Source organism: Cnephaeus nilssonii, assembly GCF_951640355.1.
Source record: "Cnephaeus nilssonii genome assembly, chromosome: 6".
In the NCBI taxonomy this organism is placed as follows: Eukaryota; Metazoa; Chordata; class Mammalia; order Chiroptera; family Vespertilionidae; genus Cnephaeus; species Cnephaeus nilssonii.
The window spans coordinates 102,261,191-102,280,847 of NC_137077.1; the positions used below are offsets into that span (position 1 = coordinate 102,261,191).

At 46.8% G+C, this 19,657-nt stretch overlaps 1 protein-coding gene across 2 annotated transcripts in view; it reads right to left on the reverse strand.

The window, feature by feature from the left end:
• The window catches only part of CRYL1 (crystallin lambda 1), a 162,562-nt gene that overhangs the window by 24,518 nt on the left and 118,387 nt on the right, over nucleotides 1–19,657 (reverse strand). For both annotated transcript variants that reach the window (XM_079775669.1, XM_079775668.1), the window contains one exon: nucleotides 11,910–12,104. In XM_079775669.1, coding sequence (XP_079631795.1) covers nucleotides 11,910–12,104 — 195 coding nt within the window. The remainder of the gene's footprint in view (nucleotides 1–11,909; nucleotides 12,105–19,657) is intronic.

The window sequence follows — 19,657 nt, forward strand, 5'->3', positions numbered from 1 at the left end:
TTCTCACAGCCAATTGGCCTGGAGGTCAATTCCTCCCAGTGATACCAATAGTATCAAGGCTTAACTACAACAAGACTTTGCACACAGCCCACAAAGGGGTCCACCAAGAGTGTCCACCTCAGGTAATTAGGGAGGCTGAGCCACTGGGCCCTATAGGACACCTAGCACACAAAGCCACTCTATCAACACAGGGAAGCAGCCAAAATGCGGACACAAAGAAACAGATCATAAATGAAAGAAATGGAGAAAAGCAAACTACTGGATATAGAGTTCAAAATCACGGTTATAATGTTACTCAAGAATCTTCTAGAAACCTCCGAGAAATATAGTGAGACCCTCAAGGATATTAAAAAGGACCAACTAGAAATGAAGCATACACTGACTGAAATAAAGAATAATATACAGAGATCCAACAGGAAACTAGAGGATCCCAAGAATCAAGTCAAAGATTTGAAATACGAAGAAGCAAAAAACACCGAACTGGGAAAGCAAAAAGCAAAAAGAATCCAAAAATATGAAGATAGTGCAAGGAGCCTCTGGGACAATTTCAAGTGTATCAATATCCGAATTATGGGGGTGCCAGAAGAAGAGAGAGTGCAAGATATTGAAAACCTATTTGAAGAAATAATGACAGAAAACTTCCCCTAATCTGGTGAAAGAAATAGACTTACAAGTCCAGGAAGCACAGAGAACCCCAAACAAAAGGAATCCAAAGAAAACCACACCAAGACACATCATAATTAAAATGCCAAGGGCAAAAGACAAAGAGAAAATCTTAAAAGCAGCATGAGAAAAACAGTTAGTTACCTACAAGGGAGTACCCATACAACTGTCAGCTGATTTCTCAACAGAAACTATGCAGGCCAGAAGGGAGTGGCAAGAAATATACAAAGTGATGAATAGCAAGAACCTACAACCAAGAATACACTACCCAGCAAAGCTATCATTTAGAATTGAAGGTCAAATAAAGAGCTTCACAGATAGGAAAAAGCTAAAGGAGTTCATCACCGCCAAACCAGTATTATATGAAACTAGAGGCCCAGTGCATGATTGAATCATGCACGTGTAGGGTCCCCTACACGCTTTCGCTTTCGATCGCTGGTGCACCAGGCCTTTCAGAAGCCTCCAGCATGGCGGAGGCTTCTGAAAGGCCTGCTGACTGAGCGGACAGGCACCCAGCTCCCACACTTTTGCTTTCGATCGCGGGGAGCTGGGTGCCTGTCCGCTGGTGCACCAGGCTTTTCAGAAGCCTCCGGCGCGGCACCCAGCTCCCCAGCTTTTGATGGTCCGCAGCGGGAAGTGAGCTCGCTGCCCCAGAGGCCCCTTCTGTGCTGCAGCACAGCCATGGCGCCCACGTTGAGCTCGCGCGGCGCTGGCGACGCAGCTCAGCGTCCCACCCGCCCAATCAGCCACCCTGAGTCCCACCCCCCCGCGCCTCCTGGCCAATCGTGGGCATAGCGAAGGTACGGTCAATTTGCATATTTGTCTATTATTAGGTAGGATGCTGAAGGGTATTCTTTAAGAAGAGGAAGAAGAAGAAAAAGGTAAAGATAAAAATTATGAACAACAAAGTGACCACAAATACATATCTATCAACAAGTGAATCTAAAAATCAAGTGAATAAAAAATCTGATGAACAGAATAAACTGGTGAATATAATAGAATCAGGGGCATAGAAATGGAGTGGACTGACAATTCTCGGGGGGGAAGGCTGTGTGGGGGTGCAGGAAGTGACTGGACAAAAATCGTACACATATGGACAAGGACAGTGGGTGGGTGGGGGGTAAGGGGTGGGAGTTTGGTGGGAACCGGGTGGAGGGGAGCTATCGGGGAGAAAAAGAGGAACAACTGTAATAATCTGAACAATAAAGATTTATTTAAAAAAACAGTATTAAAAAAAAGAAAGAGTCCTGCCCTTCCTTAGCCCTACACCCCATGCATGGTCTCATACCTTTTATTGGGTTTTCCCAACCAGATGGCTGACTCTACATTGCCCATGAATGGCCTCTACTTACTAGTAACTAACCCTCATCCAGTGGTCAGAGCTGTGTCCTGGATGTGGGTTCTGATACAGTTCTGTGACTTTTTAAAAGGCAGAGACCATTGTTGTCCATTCAGTGCTTCCTTGTAGATGAAAATCATCTCCCTCTCTCTGAACAAAAGGCCATTGATAGAAAGCTCTCGGAATTTAAAGCCAATGAGGAAGCAGTCTCAATCTATGTGGAGGATCTCCTGGTGAAGGAGGTGAGACATCTGCACCAAAGGCCCTAAAGTCCCCACAGGAGTCCTGAGCTGTAGCACAGAGAGGTGGATGGGGCTAAGGAAAATGGCAGTTGTGATGGGTCCATGCAGGCTTTGGAAAAGTGCATGATGTGAGAGAGCCAGAGAAATCAGAGCCAACAGAACTCCTTAATTTCCTGGGCTGATGAACTTGCTGCCATAGACAAGCTGACTCCCAGGCTCTGAAAGGCAAGAAAGATGGAGGCCAGGTGAGCACAGGGTCAGTGGAGACGGGGGTGTGAGTGAGGCAGAAAGGTCTGTGAGCTCCATGTACTGAAGGACTTGGAGATGGTTCCCTCGGCCTCATCCATACCAATGTCTGGGTATATTTCCAGGAGCTAAAATAATGCCAAAATAGCAGAAAAATGTCTTAGAAAATGTTGCTGGGTGAATTTTTGACCAAGTGAGAAAGGGAAAGTGGAGATTGGGAGTTGGAAGACTCCTTGTCCACTGTATCTGAACCTGAGCAGAAGAACAGAAAAGAAGGAACCACACAAAAACAAAGAGTAACAAAACTAATAAAAGACAACAAACAAACAAAGAAACAAAAAATAAAAAGAGACAAAAATAGAAGGAGCCACAGACCACGGGGCAGGCAAGGGTGCGGCAGGACCCACGCTGAGACTACATCAGGACCTGCTGTGGGACCAGAAGCGAGAGGAACCCACTGCCTGCCTGCAGAGCCCTGTGTGAAGCAGGGAGAGCTGCCCAGGTTGATCCCTCAGGGAGGCCCAAGCCCAGAATGCAACAGGGAAACAGAGGAGGCTCTTTTCTAGGACGTGAGGTTCGGGCAGGGTAAGGGAAGGCGCTCAGAGATTCCCAGAGCTCAGTGGGCAAGGCTGCTGCAAGCTCGTCTTTTATAATCACAGGCGATTCACTCCGACACTTTGCACATTATTTCTTTAATAAAATTAAAATCCTAAACGCTTACGTTTAAATTTTAAAATACATAACATGTAGAAACTCCTACAGCTGAGGGTGTGGCGTGGAGGGCAAGAGCTTGCTTCTCTCTTGGCTTCTTTAACTCCCCTTTGCATTCCAGCCCACTGTCTACATGACTCTGCTAGCAAGTACAGATGTTGCCACTGTATGTATGGTAATATTTTACTCAAGCCTCACTTTTTCCTGCTGGACACATTCCAGGATAGCCATAGCCTGAAGCAGTGAACAGTGTCTCTAACATCTCTCTCCAAAGAAAAACCACCACAGCTCCGCCTCCCAGCTGCCTGTTAGTCACTGACGGCTTGAACGGGCTTTCTCTGGTTGAGACTCTGAAGTCACAGGACAATTGCTGCCTCCTTGGTCCCAAAATCTGTGAAATAAGTCACTGAGCTGCTCTAGTTTCTTCTTTTCATCCTCACTGTCCCATTTGGTACTGTTTTTCTTTCAAAAGAAGAAGTCTGAGTAATTGGCAGGTAATGTACTTACTGGGTCACAGGGCACCTGCTCAGGGTGATACTTAAGGGAAAATGCCATCAATGGAATGATAGGGCCTCCCCCGACTGTCAGAAAAGGTCAGGCCGTTGAAGCAGCATATTGTCGGAGATGTGTGAGAAGGAAACATCCTGGGAATTAATGAGAAGTAGGGAAATGGAGAAATGGCCCGAGGCTAATCCTGGTTTATGAAAGGAGAGAAGAACCAAAGACCATCTACCTCTGCATGTGTCAGAGGTAGTGATGGTGGTAAATTTACAATTTTACATCACCTCCCCTCCCCACCCCCGACCCCCCGCCAAAATATGTTCACCCACTCAATCAAGCCCCATGTCACCACCTCTCCATAAGGGGGCTCACTGTACATTTTAACTTAAGGGTAACAATTCCTAATGTGCAGGCTGCTCGTGCCCTGGCCAAAAACACAAGATAACTAGTGCATCTGACCCCCAGCCCTGCAGCAGGAGGAGGGGCCTCTCATTACCAGGAGACTGCCCTATTGCCTCATACCCAGGAGGGACCTACTTTTGTTCACACAGGCCCACGACTAAGAGGAAACCTGACCACAATTTGCATCCCTGTTCCGGAAACACAAGGCTAGATGAGGGTGGCTGGTGCTGAGTGTGTGGGGAGGCCAGCTCAGGTTTGGACCAGAAACTTATATCCTCTGGACTGTGACAGCCTCACATTCATTTGTTCTGGTGTGTTTGTTTTATTCAAAAGTGAATAAAATCTTTCTTTTAAAATCAATGTTCACGTCTTTTGGGGATAACCAGAGATATTCAGTGTCATAAAACTAGGACTGAAAATCATTGCTCTACAGTGACCACGTGAGAACCTTTCCACAGAACAGAAAGAAGCCGGTTACGCTGCAGGTTTATCTATTATGGGCCTGAGTCAGAGATAAAGAGAGTCAGAAAAAACAGACATACAGAAACAGACAAATAAAAGATGGTAGACTATAAGGTACCTCATTGAAATTAAGATTAAGACTCCATCAGTTGAAAGTTAAATTAGTATTTAATGTTCCATTAAGAGAAAAAATGCTGCCGATAAAACTAAGACGTTGAAATGTAAAGAAAAAAAAAAGTTTTATCTTAGAACAGATGAAATATAATACATGGAGACTTTGAGGCCAAGGTCTTCCTGGGCAGCGAGCCAGGACTTCTCCAACTTTAATGTGCACACGAACCTCCTGGGGAGCTTGTTAAGGTGCAGACTATGATTTTGCAGGTCCAGGGTGGGACTTGAGGTGCTGCATTTCCAAAAAGCTCCCAGGTTCATGCTGCCACCCACAAGCCCCAGACCTCACGGGTGTAGCTAGGATATGAGCATTTCAGCTCAGCGCTAACTCACAGGTGACAGCTGTTTCACACAAAATTGTTCTCAAGGACTCAGAAAACATTGTCATTATCGATATTATCATGATAATCCATAATATTTACTAAACTGTACAATATGCCAGGCATGTTCTCATCCTTAAACATATATAGATCCTTGTCTAACCCTCATCATATCCTAGGTCCATTGTTACCTCCACTTACAAACGCAGACACAAACACACACAGAGGTGGCACAGGTTTGAATCCCTGCCTGTCTGTGGAATACGAATCAGACAATCTAACTTTCTGGGCTAGTGTCTTCATTTGTGAAGGCAAAAATAGCATGGTTTTAAGATTGAATGATTGGAAAATATCTGAAAATTCTGAGAAAGTAAAGGAAAGTGCTCTGAAAATTCTGAAATACTGTACCGGCTGAAGTCACTGATGAACAAAGGATCCCAGGTGGTCGGCTCCTGGTGTTGAGTCCTGATTCCTGTCACTCTCATGAATTATACTCAACAGAAACCCCAACTGCATTTACCACCATGAGCCTCATCTGTTAATATCACTACATGATCTTTGGGATCCACTTTATTACCTGAAAAAATTCCTCAGAACTCTTGGGGGCATTCATGTCTGAAAATAAAGCTCAAAGACAAAGTTCTGGAATCTCAAAGGATCCCAACTGGGTCCCACAGACCACCCTTCCCTGATGAGAAACCAAGAACTGAGCTTCTGCAGCTCAGAGCCCAGGGAACAGAGATCCAGCTTAGTGATCCCACAGCTCAGAAGGATGAGTAAGACCTGAGCTCAGCACTCTCCACATATCTCCAGCAGCACATCCAACAGGCTGAGAACCTGTTCCTGGCCCCATGACTCATGTCTGCTCACCTCTACTCACCCATCCTATATGGAACAAGGATTTACGGGTAGTACAAGCTCAGCTAATATCTGGGCGAGACTTTATCACTACTACACAGCTTCCCTGATTGTGCTCATTAGCTTAAGAATATCGGCATGAAGTCACGTTCCTGGCCAACAGGATCCTGTCACCTGGTGACCCAATCTTGGGCTGCTGGACTGCAGCCAGACTTGTCCATCTGGCATATCCAAGCTTACAAGGCCAGCTGCGCCCTGATTCTGAAGCCACCTGGAAGGGAAGATGGAGTGAGGCCTGTGAGACAATAGAACCCAGCTCCCTCCACATTCCCTCAGATTTCTGGGCACCCATCTTACTCCCAGACAGTCCCTGCCTTTGCAGAGCTGTGTGGGACAGGCACGTTCACAGGCTATGACAAGGCAGTGTGTCATGGTCTAGGATGCAGTAAAGGCAAGGTGCTTCTTATTCCTGGCACTTTTGCTTTCTGACCTAGAAATGAAACCTGCGGCTTGGGTACCCTCTCGAGCCCCACAGTTGACAGGCCAGCACAGACCGCCGCGCCCCCCACCCCCACCCCCACCACCACACCACCCTACCTTTCTTAATTTCTCTTTCATTCTTGGCTGCAAGTATTAAAATATGCCCTCTGGAGTTAGTAAGTAAAGTTGAAAACAGAAAAACCACAGAGAAAGTTAATGAAATAAAAAGTTGCCTCTTCAAAAAATCAACAAAATTGATAAACCTCTAGCAAGACTGACAAGGATGAAGAGAGCAGACACCAGGGCCATCCCTTCAGACCCTGCAGCCACGAAAAGGATAATAAGAGAGTTCCACCAACAACTTTATATTCATAAATTCACAACTCAGAAGAAATAGACCAATTTCTCAAAAACCACAAACCACCAAAATCAACCACAATGAAACAGAAACCTGAATGGTTCCAGGACTGTTAAAGAAGTGGAGTTTGTAATTAAAAACCTCCTGAAAAAGAACTCTCCAGGCCTAGCGGGTTTCACTGGAGAATTCTACCAAACAAAGAAGAATTAACAAAAACTTTACAATCTCTTCCAGATAATAGAAGAGGACAGACACTTCTAACTCATTTTATACATTATCACCTTAATATCTATGCAGTATTGCCTTGATATCAAAATAAAACAAAGATAGTAAAAAAGGGAGAAAACTATAGACCAGTATCTCTTCTGAACTTCGATGTAAAAAAATTCTCAACATCAGCAAATCAAATCCAGCAATGTCTAAAAAGAATGACACACCAAAACCAAGTGAGAGTTATTCTAGGCATGCAAGGCTGTCCAACATGGGAATGTCAATCAAAGTGACAGGGGCAGAAATAGAACATTGGGGACCAGCTAGAATTGTAAGAAATATGAATCATGCTCTGTTAACCGTGACTGGTTTGCTCTGATTGAAGAAGGCACATGCTAACCTGGCTGGCAGTAGCATGTGGGACCTGGGAGCTCACCTGGAAATGCAGCCCACCCTCCCCATCCGGGAGCTGCCTGTTACCAGGGAAAGATTAATAGCCTTGTCGCAGAAACCAGAGCCCCCAGCCCTTTGCTTAACGCTAATCCTTTTAGACACCCCCCTCCACCTCGCTGCCCTCCTCTCCCCTCCCCCGCCTTTGCATACCTTCAGGCCTCTGCAAATCTCCAGCCTGCAATATCTGTAAACTGCCCATTTGACACACCCTTTTGCCTATTTCCCATGTAATCTGTGTCCTTCTACCCTATATAAGCAGCTGGCTTATGGTGGGGTGCAGAGCAGATTTTTGTGGATGACCTACTGCTCTCCCATACAGCCAGCAGTATTGGAATAAACGCTCATATATGATTCAACCCTGTTTCTGCTTAATTGGCTCAAGTAGTGACAGGCAGCCTGGACCCAGTGACTGTCTGGTTACAAAAGTGTCCTCCATATCAACAGAGTTATTAGCAAGTGGCAAAGCAGCTTCCTCGGCTCCTCTGACACCCATATCAGGACACCACCAAGGCTGGGTGGGAATGTAGGCCATCATTCGGCCAGGCCCCTGCCTGTCCCACTCCAGCTCATACCCAATGTGAGGGTGGGGCCCTTGGATCCAATCCATGGTTGGATCAGGTTTGTGCAGAACTGTTTACACAGCCAATGGAACGGCATTGCTGACCATCACCTCAAAAGTCAGGACAGAAGCACACAGACCCCTAAACACACAAGCCCTCTCGGAGCTCTAGAATCAAGTCACCGTGTACCTGTTCCACCCAGGCTGGATAGCACACCAGCCCTGTCTGGGGTCAAAGAGAAAAGGTTCTGCCGAATTTCAACATGCTTTGTGAATCCAGAAAGTCATGAACCAGAGGCACCTATGTGAGTCCTTGGATAGGGCAACTCCTGCTCATCTCAGCCCATTCTGCTCACCACATCCAGGCTGAGCCTCAGGGTCTTCCGTCCACACATGAAACCCACCCCAGAAAGAGCATGTCGTGGAAAGATAAACTCTGCAAGGTCTTTTGATCTTTTTAACTTAAAATATATTTTTAAATCTTTAGTTTTTACTGTAAAACTTTCCAGATTCAGCTTCTTTTTACAATAAAGCTGACCTTAAATGCTTTGAGATTAACTTGGAACACCCTAAATCTAATCAAGTTTAGCTGGCTCTGAAATTGTGAGTCAAAGGGGTGTCATCTAGCCCAGCCCTGGCTGGCTCGATGCACACGCACAGATACACAAAGATGGGGGGCAGCTCCAAGGAGGCACTCTTACCTTTCCTGACCTCAGTACCTGCAGTGGGAACAGACCCCCAAGAAGCAATGGTTTTCTTTCAAGAAATTCATGCAATAAAGTCAAGAATCCTTAAACCAACCTCCCTAATAAGCAGAAATATTGATCCACTCGGGGGTGGTATCTCTCCTGGGCCAGAGAACCCAGAGGTGGCCACATGCGCAAAAGGAGGTACCCTGCTCTGGTGGAGTGAGACCTGCGGCTCTTTGCCCTTGGAAGCAGCCCCTTTAGGAGCAGGTGCACGCCCAGTGTGCGAGTGGCCCTCCCATGCCTGGGAGCCAAAGAAGCAACTGCCCCTGAGCAGTGACAGTGAAAGCAGGCACAGCACCGGAAGCCCCACCCTCCCTCCACAGTCCCTCCCCTTGAGCCCTTACCCCACAAGAGAGACACTTCCCTCACCCCAACCTGGACAGAGAGATCTGCAGTTTCTACATCTGCCTTCATTCTCACTGTCTGCAGATCAACTTTGTTTTTTTTAAATATATTTTTATTGATTTCAGAGAGGAAGGGGGAGAGAGAGAGAGAGAGAGAGAGAGAGAGAGAGAGAGAGAGAGAGAGAGAGAGAGAACCGCACTGGGAATTGAGCCCAAAGCTCGGGCATGTGCCCTGACATGGAATTGAACCATGACCTCCTGGTTCATAGGTCAACATTCAACCACTGAATCACACTGGCCGGGCATTCAACTTTATTTTTTAAAAATTTATTTTAATCCTCACCCGAGGATTTTTACTTGATTTTAGAGAGGAAGGAAGGGAGGGAGGGAGAGGGAGAGAGAGAGAAAGATCAGGTTGCCTCCCATATGCACCCCAAATCAGGAATCAAACCTACAGCCTTTTGGTGTATGGGAGGACATTCCACCAACTGAGCCACCCAGCTAGGACTCAATTTTTTAAGTGGATTATCACTGAGACTTCCAGCGAAGGCAGTTCTCTGAGTTCTATTTACACTTTCTTAATCTCATTTCTATAGCTTCTCATTGTGTCCCATTCACACTGTATCCGACTGGGTCTCAGCACTCGGCTCCGATGGGGACTCCAGGCTGTGAATTTCACAGCAGCCATTGTAGAGACACATGCAGGATTCCCTTTCCCAGAAGGTATATCATCCCCCAAAACCAGCAGACCACACTCTGCCTGCCATTATCCCCTGGAGACAGGACAGTCTAAAGAAAGATGGGTAAAATAAGCCAATAAGGGCAAATAAACAAATGACAAGTGCTGGTGAGGATGCGGAGAAAAAGGAACCCTGGTGCACTGCTGGTGGGAATGCAGACTGGTGCAGCCACTGTGGAGAACAGTATGGAGTTTCCTCAAAAAACTAAAAATGGAACTCCCATTTGACCCAGTAATTCCACTTCTAGGAATATATCCCAAGAAACCAGAAACACCAGTCAGAAAGGATCTATGCACCCCTATGTTCATAGCAGCACAATTCACCATAGCTAAGATTTGGAAACAGCCTAAGTGCCCATCAGCAGATGAATGGATTAAAAAACTGTGATACATCTACACAATGGATTACTACATTGTTGTAAAAAAGAAGGAACAGAATGGATGGACCTGGAAAGCATTATGCTAAGCGAAATACGCCAGTCAAAGAAAGATAAATATCACATGATCTCACTCATTTGTGGAAAATAATGAACAACATAAACTGATGAACAAAAACCGATCCAGAGACAGAGAAGCATCGATCAGACCGTCAAACCTCAGAGGGAAGGTAGGGGAGGGGAGGGGTAAGGGGGAGAGATCAACCAAAGGACTTGTTTGCATGCATATAAGCATAACCAATGGACACAGACACCGGGGGAGGGGGAGGGCATGAGTGGGGATTGGGGGTGGAGGGTAAGGGGAGGGTAATGACACATATGTAATACCTTAATCAATAAAGAAAATGAAAAAAGTAAAAGAACTGACAAAGCAGCCAAATAGACCGCTCCACCTTCCCACCCTCCAACCAGTGAAGGGGACAGCAGAATCCTCTGAGGCTCTTCCCACGTGTTTTCCTGGAATGTTGAGTTTTTCTTGTATCTATTATATTGTTTCCCTAGGCTAGACAAGTGGAGATATTTTAAATAGCTCTCCAAAGGGGCATTTTTAGTTCAATGTTTCTTCTCTTTTTTTTTTTTAATTTTGAAAGGCATTGGGGGTCAGAGGATAGTTCAGTGTTTCTTTCAAATACCTTACCACAAAATTAAATTCAGAGACATGCTGCAATTGCTAAGAAATTAAAACTGCAAACGTGATGGTGGGAACCACACGCACTGTCTTGCATACATAAGACCACTAAGTGGATTTAAAGTGAGAACACAGAGTTGCAGCTGCTGTGTGGCCAACGCACTGGGCAGTGAGGTCCATGAGGAACGTCCAGAGCTGTGCCCAAATACCAGGGAGGCAGAAGGGCCACTGCACCCTGCACTGGGAGCTGCGGGAGTGGAGTCTGTCCCTGTCCCAGGCTGGACCCACAGGCCTGCCCGAGGCTCAGCCCGGAGCTGCGGGCCCAGCGCGGGTGGCAGCGCTGTCACCGACCTGAGCACAAACTCGCCCTGCACTTCGAGTCCTGGGCGCCATGTCCCCATACACATGTGGCTGGGAGTGTGTGCAGGGAGGCCACTTCTTAGGTGACATGCAAAATCCTTTCATTAGAGGATGAGGTTAATTGTGGAAAAATAAAAAATGTTCTTTTTCTACGTAAGACAAGCCTGTTACTAACAAGTGTAATTATAATTGTTTCTTCTCAAGCTTTTGAAATAAATTGGGTTCATTTAGAGGATACATGTGGACTGTACTCAAAATGTAATTTTTTCCTCCTGAAAGATGATAACACTGGGAGTGAGTAGTCTGAGTCTATGGGAAATGCAGCATGTTACCCAGAGACAATTATGCAGCAATGACACGTAGGGGCAGCAAACAGTCTATCATCCTGTCCTACATCAAATGACTCCACGTAACAGCAGCTTTGAAACCATGCACGCTGCGCTGACAGTTTATCCTCGCTGCCTTTTCACTGCACCTGAGAAATCAGCTGACAGCCAGGCTCCAGATACAGCGAGGAGGCCTGAACGCTGCCCTCCTGCAGCCACTGCCCCCAGGAAGCTGTTTCCACTCTGCTTCCCCTCTTGGCTAGCAACCATCCCCAATCCCCCCCTCGCTCATCCCCTCTTCCCGCACACTGTCCCTACTACTGTCCCCACTGGCCACTGCCCCCTGCGTACCTGCACCAGCCTCCAGGCCTCGCTGATGACCGCATACTGCAGGCGATTCAGGACAAATCCATCGACCTCCCTCAGGACCCTGACCGGGGATTGTCCGATCTTCTGCATCAGGGCGTGGGTCCGGTCCACTGTCGCCGGGGCTGTCTCCGGGTGCGGGACCAGCTCCACCAGAGGGACATAATACGGGGGATTCACCTTATGAGACAGGAGTGAAGACAGTCAACAGACAGCTCCAGAGTTTGGGCATCATTCCGCAGACCCTGCTGGCCGCCTGTCGGATGGGCAGATGGGCAGATTCCTCTCTGGAAAGGACCCTTAGATTCAGCCCCCAATGACAGCAAACTCAAAAAACAGAGTATTAATTCACAAAGGGGAGAGGAAAAGAAGGAACTCCAGCACCGGATTACATAGTTTTGTTTAAAGAATCATGTCCAACGTAAGAGTTAAAATGTGGAGGTTCGTACCACCATCCTGTACATTACAGCTCTTCCCAAACCCCTGATCTCTAGGGGATTTTACTGCTACCAGCTGTGCAGACTTCACACCGACCCTAGTCACCTCTTCCCAGGACAGTCACCGTAGGTCCTGCAATTCTGCATCCATTAGAAATGACTGACAGCATCTTCCCAAAACTTGGCATTTTCTTAACTTTCCCATGTTGAGTCTCAAACACCAACCTCCCCAGTCGAACCTCGCCTATAAACTGCACAGCCCAGAACCCCTCCACAGCCTTGACCTGGGTTCAAAGTCTAGCACAGGAGGGCCTGTCCTCAGGAGCAGGGCCTGATGGAAATGCTTGTCCAGCCCAGCACCGAAATATTCGGCTATGATTTTCTTGGTTGACTTTGAGGAACCATTCTTGAAGATTCCCAGAGAAAATGATCAGATGTCCACAGACAGCACCACGTAACACAACCCGACACCTCAGGTGCTGCATAAACTTTCCCAGGTGCTGCTTGTAGGTGGTTTTCCTTTGTACATGGGTGAAAATTGGTAGGACCTCATGTTACTAAATAACTACAAGAAGTATCCATTTTAAAATGACTCCAACAGAAAAGGGAAAGGAAATGTGTTTCTCCTAGGACACTGCCTAGAAGAGGTGGCTAGTCCAAATACAGCTCTATTTTGATGGCTCCACTCTCAGCCTGTCCTGGTCACACTTGCTCAGCCCTCTTAAAAAGTGAGAGATGGTGGCACCTGTTTTCAAAATAAATTATAAATCAATGCCTCACTTGAATCAGTCTCCTGCCTTAATCACTGAATTCTTATAAAAAACATTTCACCTCTGGCCTTTTTAAAAATCAGAATTATAGGAACTGGAACTGTGTTTGTATCAAATGAACTTTATCTCACTGTATAGCAGGGATGCTGGGCTCAGGGTCTCTTCGTTGTTCTAAGCTTCACGTAGCAAGCACAGATGGAGACAAACAGTTTAAAAGCATCTTCACGAAAACTTGCTAGTTCCCTGTCTCTGTCCTCCTCGCAGACTCTGCTCCTGCCTGTGCCCTGAGTGATGGTGTTCCGGCTGCACCCTTACCATCCCTCTGTGTCCGGACTCTCCAGGAGGGCTTGTCAGCTCCTACAGCATTAGTGCCATCAAGATGCGGAGACCTCCCCAGAGCCCACCTCCCACTCCAGACCCACATTTAAATTGTGCACTGGACACTTTACCTCAGACATATCACAGCCTGCCACAAATTAAACTCATGGCCCTCCACCCCAACACCTGCCCTCTTTCTAGCTCCCCGTCTTGATAAGAACACTCAACTTAGTACCACAAGAAGCACCTTGGTCCCTGCCTCTCCCTACCTCACCCATTTCCAAAAGTCTTCTCAATTATATTCACATCTCTCAAAAAAACCCATTCCCTCTGCTATACACTTAGCTCAAACCATCACTTTCAACTTGGGTTCTGACACTCTCCTCTTCACTGGCCTCCTCCTGCAGGCTCAACGGTCATTGCCAGGGTGACCCTTCGTAAGGTGGAGCTGTCAAATCCATAGAGACGGAAAGTACAGAAAGGAGAATGGTGGCTTCCCAGGGCTTTGGGAGGGAAATTGGGAGTTGTTTAATGGAGACAGAGTTTCAGTTTTGCAAGATGAAAACAGTGCTTGAGATGGATGGTAGTGATGGTTGCACAACAGTGTGAATGTACTTAATGTCACTGAACTGAACACTTAAAATAGTTAAGGTGGTAAATGTTGTGTATTTTTTCACAAGGAAGTATTTTTTAAAAATTAAAAGCAGGGCCCTAACCGGTTTGGCTCAGTGGATAGAGCGTCGCCCTGTGGACTGAAAGGTCCCAGGTTCGATTCCGGTCAAGGTTGCGGGCACATCCCCAGTAGGGGGTGTGCAGGAGGCAGCTGATCGATGTTTCTCTCCCATCGATGTTTCTAGCTCTCTATCCCTCTCCCTTCCTCTCTGTAAAAAATCAATAAAATATTTTTAAAAAAATTAAAAGCAGGGCCCTGGCCAGTTTGCAAGGTGGTTAGAGCATAGGCCCATGCACAGAAGGGTCGTGGGTTCGATTCCCAGTCAAGGGCGTGTACCTGGGTTGTAGGTTCAATCCCCGGCCCCGGTAGGGGCACCTTCGGGAGGCAACCAATCGATATGTCTCTCTCACATTGATATTTCTCTCTCTCTCTAAAAACCAATGGGAAAAATATCCTCCAGTGAGGATTAACAAAAATAACAAAATTAAAAGCAGGAGCCTGATCACACCACCTCCAGGTCACAGTCCTGCCGCTGTTCCCCAGCACCTACTATAAAAGTCACCGCTACAGGGAGTGGCCCTTGGCTGTGTCCCCACGCTCAGGTTGATAGGCTGCTAGAAAAGGACCTTCAGGTGCCTGGGGGCTTGGACGGGGTTATTCTTGCCAGAGTGCCTCCTCCTATGATAAGGAAATTAACCCCTATTCCATGCTCAGAGGAGGATCCTGACAATCATAAATTTAACATGGTACATATGTGAGGAGAGGATGGGAGAGGAGAGAAAAACAATGTAAGTGATTCCACTACAAAGGAAAGAATAGCTACTTCCTGAAAGGTTCTTCCCTTTCTGACAGGGACATCGGACAGGCCTTTGCTGTTGGTCTATGAGGAAGAGAGAGAAGTGGGCCCTCAAGAAATGGGGAAAACAAAGAAGAAAAGTTAGTGATTTCTTTAAAGTAGTGGTCACCAACCTTTCAGACCTCACGGACCACCAGCGGTCCACGGACCACCAATTGGCGACCGCCGCTCTAAAGGTTAAGCACACTGGTCCCGGGCTGAGCCCTGCGGGATTGTGGCACAGGCCGTCTGGAAGCTCAGGTTGAGCTGGGCAGCACAGGGAGCCTTTCTCCATTCACCCTGTGAAAAGCCTTGCCCGACTCGGGAACAGAGCCGGAGGCATGTGATCGGATGACAGCACGCCGGGACACAGAGCCCATTTATTCTCTCTGCAGCCAATTAAAGAGGTTAACCTCACAGATGAAAGGCAGGCTGTCCTTCTCCAAAAGATCCACTCACACCCGCACGGCGGGGCACTTCTGCCCAGGTAAACTCCGCTTCCTCCACAACATGGATACAAAAACGAAGGTTCAGAGGATTTCATCTCTCAGTATGTTGATCATTTACGTGTGCCCTCCACAGAGATAAAGAACAAAAGCAGCCCCTGTGAGCAGGGAGCTGGCAATCTGGAGCAGGCAGCACTGCAGTGTGCAGGACACACACACATGCGCTCCCATACACAGCAAACCCAGAAATGGACCGTCCAATGACCGCCTGCGTGTAGACTAGTGGCTCAGAGGTGCAGCAGAGCAGGTGCATGCATGGCAGGGCGTGCTGGACCGAAGCACCCTGGGCGCCTGTGCAGGCCCGCCGGACTGAATCCCAGCAGCAGCCCCGCTCCGGCCTCACTGGTAACTAGGCTGCAGCTGTGCCTTTGGGAGCTGCTCCCATGCAGGGCCGAAATCCTGGCGGGCTGACGTGTGTCACCCCAAGGCGGTTCCATCTATGGAGCGTCCGTCACACACAGAGGAACACCAAGAGCACTGGCTGCACGAATGAGGCCCCATCAGCTCCACGGGACCATCACATCCCCAACTGAAACAAGGAAGGAAAAAGGGGAAACTTAACTGTAAAGTGCAGCTAAAACTATTGGTGGAAACCTGGGGTGTCTTGATGGGCTGCTGACATAGAATCTGAGCACCAAGACAGACCGCACCAAACTCGACCTTCAGACGGTCATTGGCAAACACTGCCCCACATGGCCTCTGCACCTCTACAGGGAGGACAGGCGGACAGTGAAAGGCAGCAAAAAGTATCAGATAGAAAGAATGTCAGGACATGGAGAATGGCTTCACCTGTAACTTTTCCCCTCGAAATCCCATTTCAACTCCCTGGATGCTGAGAGCACAACCAGTGCTGAAAGGCCCACCGGAAAGTTGCCCACCAAGAGAACATGTGCGATGTCAAACCCCCCTGGCAGAGGGCCTCTGTGCCAGGGCGGAGACAGCACTCTTTCAGGGCACGAACAAGCCTCCTCTCCCTTCATCCTGTTTCCTGTCCAGACAGAGGACCCGTTATGGGCCCCGAGCTGAGGGCAATGGCATGTAAGCTGACACTGAGCTGCTCCTGCCTGGCCGGCAGGAACAGAAACTGCAGCTCCTCAGAGGTTACCAACGGGCCCTGGTCAGAGCTCAGCCCGCCACCAAAGGGTCGCACATTTGAATCTCAGTCAACTGCAAGTACCGGGGTTGTAGGTTCAATCCCTGGCACCAGTAGGGGAATATTCAGGAGGCAACCAATTGATGTGTCTCTCACATTGATGTCTCTCTCTCTCTCTCTCTCTCTCTCTCTCTCTCTCCCCCCCCCCCTCCCTTCCTTCTGCTCTCTCTAAAAATTAATGGAAAAAATATCCTCAGGTGAGGATTAACAAAACAAAAAAAGGTTACCAACAGTTCTGGGTTCCGTAGGTACTGCCGGTCCAGCTAAGACTGAATTGTCCGAGATGCTTTTTGTCCTTTGAGAGGTCAGTGGTATGATCAAAAGTGAATGACACCAGCACAGAAGGAAAAAGGGATAAAATTCCAAAGATGGTTAACCTGGGTGATTTGATTTGCTTTAGTTAATGTCATTTCGGTTTAAAATAATTTATAAAAGTAATGAGAGGCTAATTTTTAAACTGAGGTTTGACTGACTTTGACTATGCAGTTTGTATTTCATTAAATAAGTAAAACTCAGCAATACTGGGATGGTATGAAGGAGAGAAATGTCATTATTCAATAGTCACGGATCGAGCACCTAGTCAGAGGCACTGGGCTATGGACAGAAGAAAGTGAGTAAGGTGTGATCTCACCCATGGGTAATTTAAAATGGAATAAATGTAGTAAAAGTCTTTTTTCAATTATTTTTTATTTAAGTACTAAAGGCCCAGAGCACAAAATTTGTGCACTGGGGCGGGGGGCGGGGGGTGTCCCTCAGCCTGGCCTGCACCCTCGCAGTCCGGGAGCACTCGGGGGATGGGGAGCAGGCCTAAGCAGGCAGTCGGACATCCTCAGCATTGCCGCGGAAGCGGGAGAGGCTCCCGCCACTGCCACTGTGCTCGCCAGCCGTGAGCCCGGCTCAGGGCTTCTGACCCAGCAGCGCTCCCTCTGTGGGAGCGCACTGACCACCAGGGGGCAGCTCCTGCGTGGTGGTCAGTGCGTGTCATAGTGACCAGTCGTTTGGTCATTTGGTCGCTTAGGTTTTTATATATATAGATAGTTGGTGTACTGGTTATATTAATTTCATGTGTGATTCAACATTTTCATACCTTACTATGTGATCACCCCACTAATTCTGGTAGTCATCTGTCACCATGGAACTTATCACAATATTATAAACCCTTCCCCTTTTCCCCCAGACCCTCACACCCAACCTTCTGGCATCCATCCCTTTAGTATCTGTTTCTATGAGTCTATTTCTGTTTTGTTTGTTCATTTGTTTTGGAATCAAATGATATTTGCCTTTCTCATTTGTCAGACATATTTTACTTAGCATAATATCCTCTATGTCCATCCATATTTTTGTAAATGGCAAAATTTTACTTTTTTATGGCTGAGTAATATTCCATTGTATATATGTACCATATTTTCTTTATCCATTCATTTATTAATGGACACTTGGGTTGCTTCCATATCTTGGCTATTGTAATAATAATGCTGCAATGAATATAGGGGTGCATGTATCTTTTTGAATTAGCATTTTGGATTTCTTTGGGAAAATACCCCAAAGGTGGGATTGTTGGATCCTAAGTTAAATCTATTTTTAATTTTCTTAATAACCTCCATACTGTTTTCCATAGTGGTTGCACCAATTTGCAATCTCACCAACAATGCATGAGGGCTCCCTTTTCTTCCCATCCTGACTAGCACCTGTTTGTTGACTTTTCGTATGTTTTATTCATGGATTCAATTCTTTGTTTTGTTTTTTATTTGTTTGTTTGTTGACTTTTTGATGATAGCCATTCTGACAGGTGTGAGGTGATATGTCATTGTGGTTTGGTTTTGATGTGCAGTTTCCCTGATGATTAGTGACACTGAGCAAGTCTTATCAAAGGATTTAGGAGGTATTTTCTGAACAATTTGATTTAGTTGTTGTTTTTCTAAACTGCCTCAGAAGTAAAAACATTGGTTAAACATTGCAAGCTTTCAAGCAATGAAGCAATCGAGTAAAAATCTAGTAAGTGGTTTACGGTTTTTAAGGGATTTTATGTGCATGTAAATGTCACAGAAGCAAAAACTGACATGCTGCATAGAACATGGCCTTTAGGTGCTTCATTTAAGGTTTTCATGGTGCTAATTCACCTGTATTTGAATGGTAACTAAATGTGACTGGTTTTATCCTATGGGCCTAAGTCTCTTTATTTCATAATCATTCTTCACACTTTCCATTATACTTCAGGACAAGGATATCTAGACATCCTGAACCACACAGTCCTTAAGTGGCAGTCCAAGCCATCCCTCTTTGCCCATATAAAATCTAGCCAGCATCTGTGACTTGCTCTTTTCCTTCACCTCCCTATGCCAACCTCAGACCTCCTCACTCTAAACTACTCTTGCTCAGAAGGAGGAACATCCCTGCTCTCAGTTCTAGAGGCCCCAACCTCTCCTGGGGCCATTCCCACATGGAATGCTGTCCCAGGTTCTGTGAACTGGCCGCCCCCTCTCTGAGCCACCTTCAGACTACCCTCCAAAGACAGTGTCTTTACTGCACCACCACACTGCTCTGTCCCTAAACCAGTCCAATTCCTCAGAGCAATTCTGTTTCTCTACAACACAACTCCTCCCAAGCCTTCTCACCTTCTCCTCTGACGCCCAAGTGCATATGCTCTTCCAGTTCAGCTGGTCCCCTCACAGTTCTGCACACCCGATTGTAGTTCTTAGCCTAGGGTCTTTCTTATACTCGTCCCCAAACTCATACACTCTTCTCATCAGCCCAATCAGATTCTATCTGATCTTCTCAGCCTCTTCATGTAGCTTCTCCCGAGCCTTCACCTCCAAAGGCCTGGTGGTGCTAAAGATGTGATCATCATCCTATACTGTCATACTTCTGATGACTTGAGCTAAGCTAGCTTTTCTGTCCTAACAGATCATCAGGGTTCTCCAAGGTCATGCTGAGCTCACAGTTGGGACTCGAACATCCACCAAGTGATCCGTGACTCCTCTCTCTGATCCTCACACTAACACATTAATCTCAAGAAGATGCATTGAGTGCTTGCATGCCAA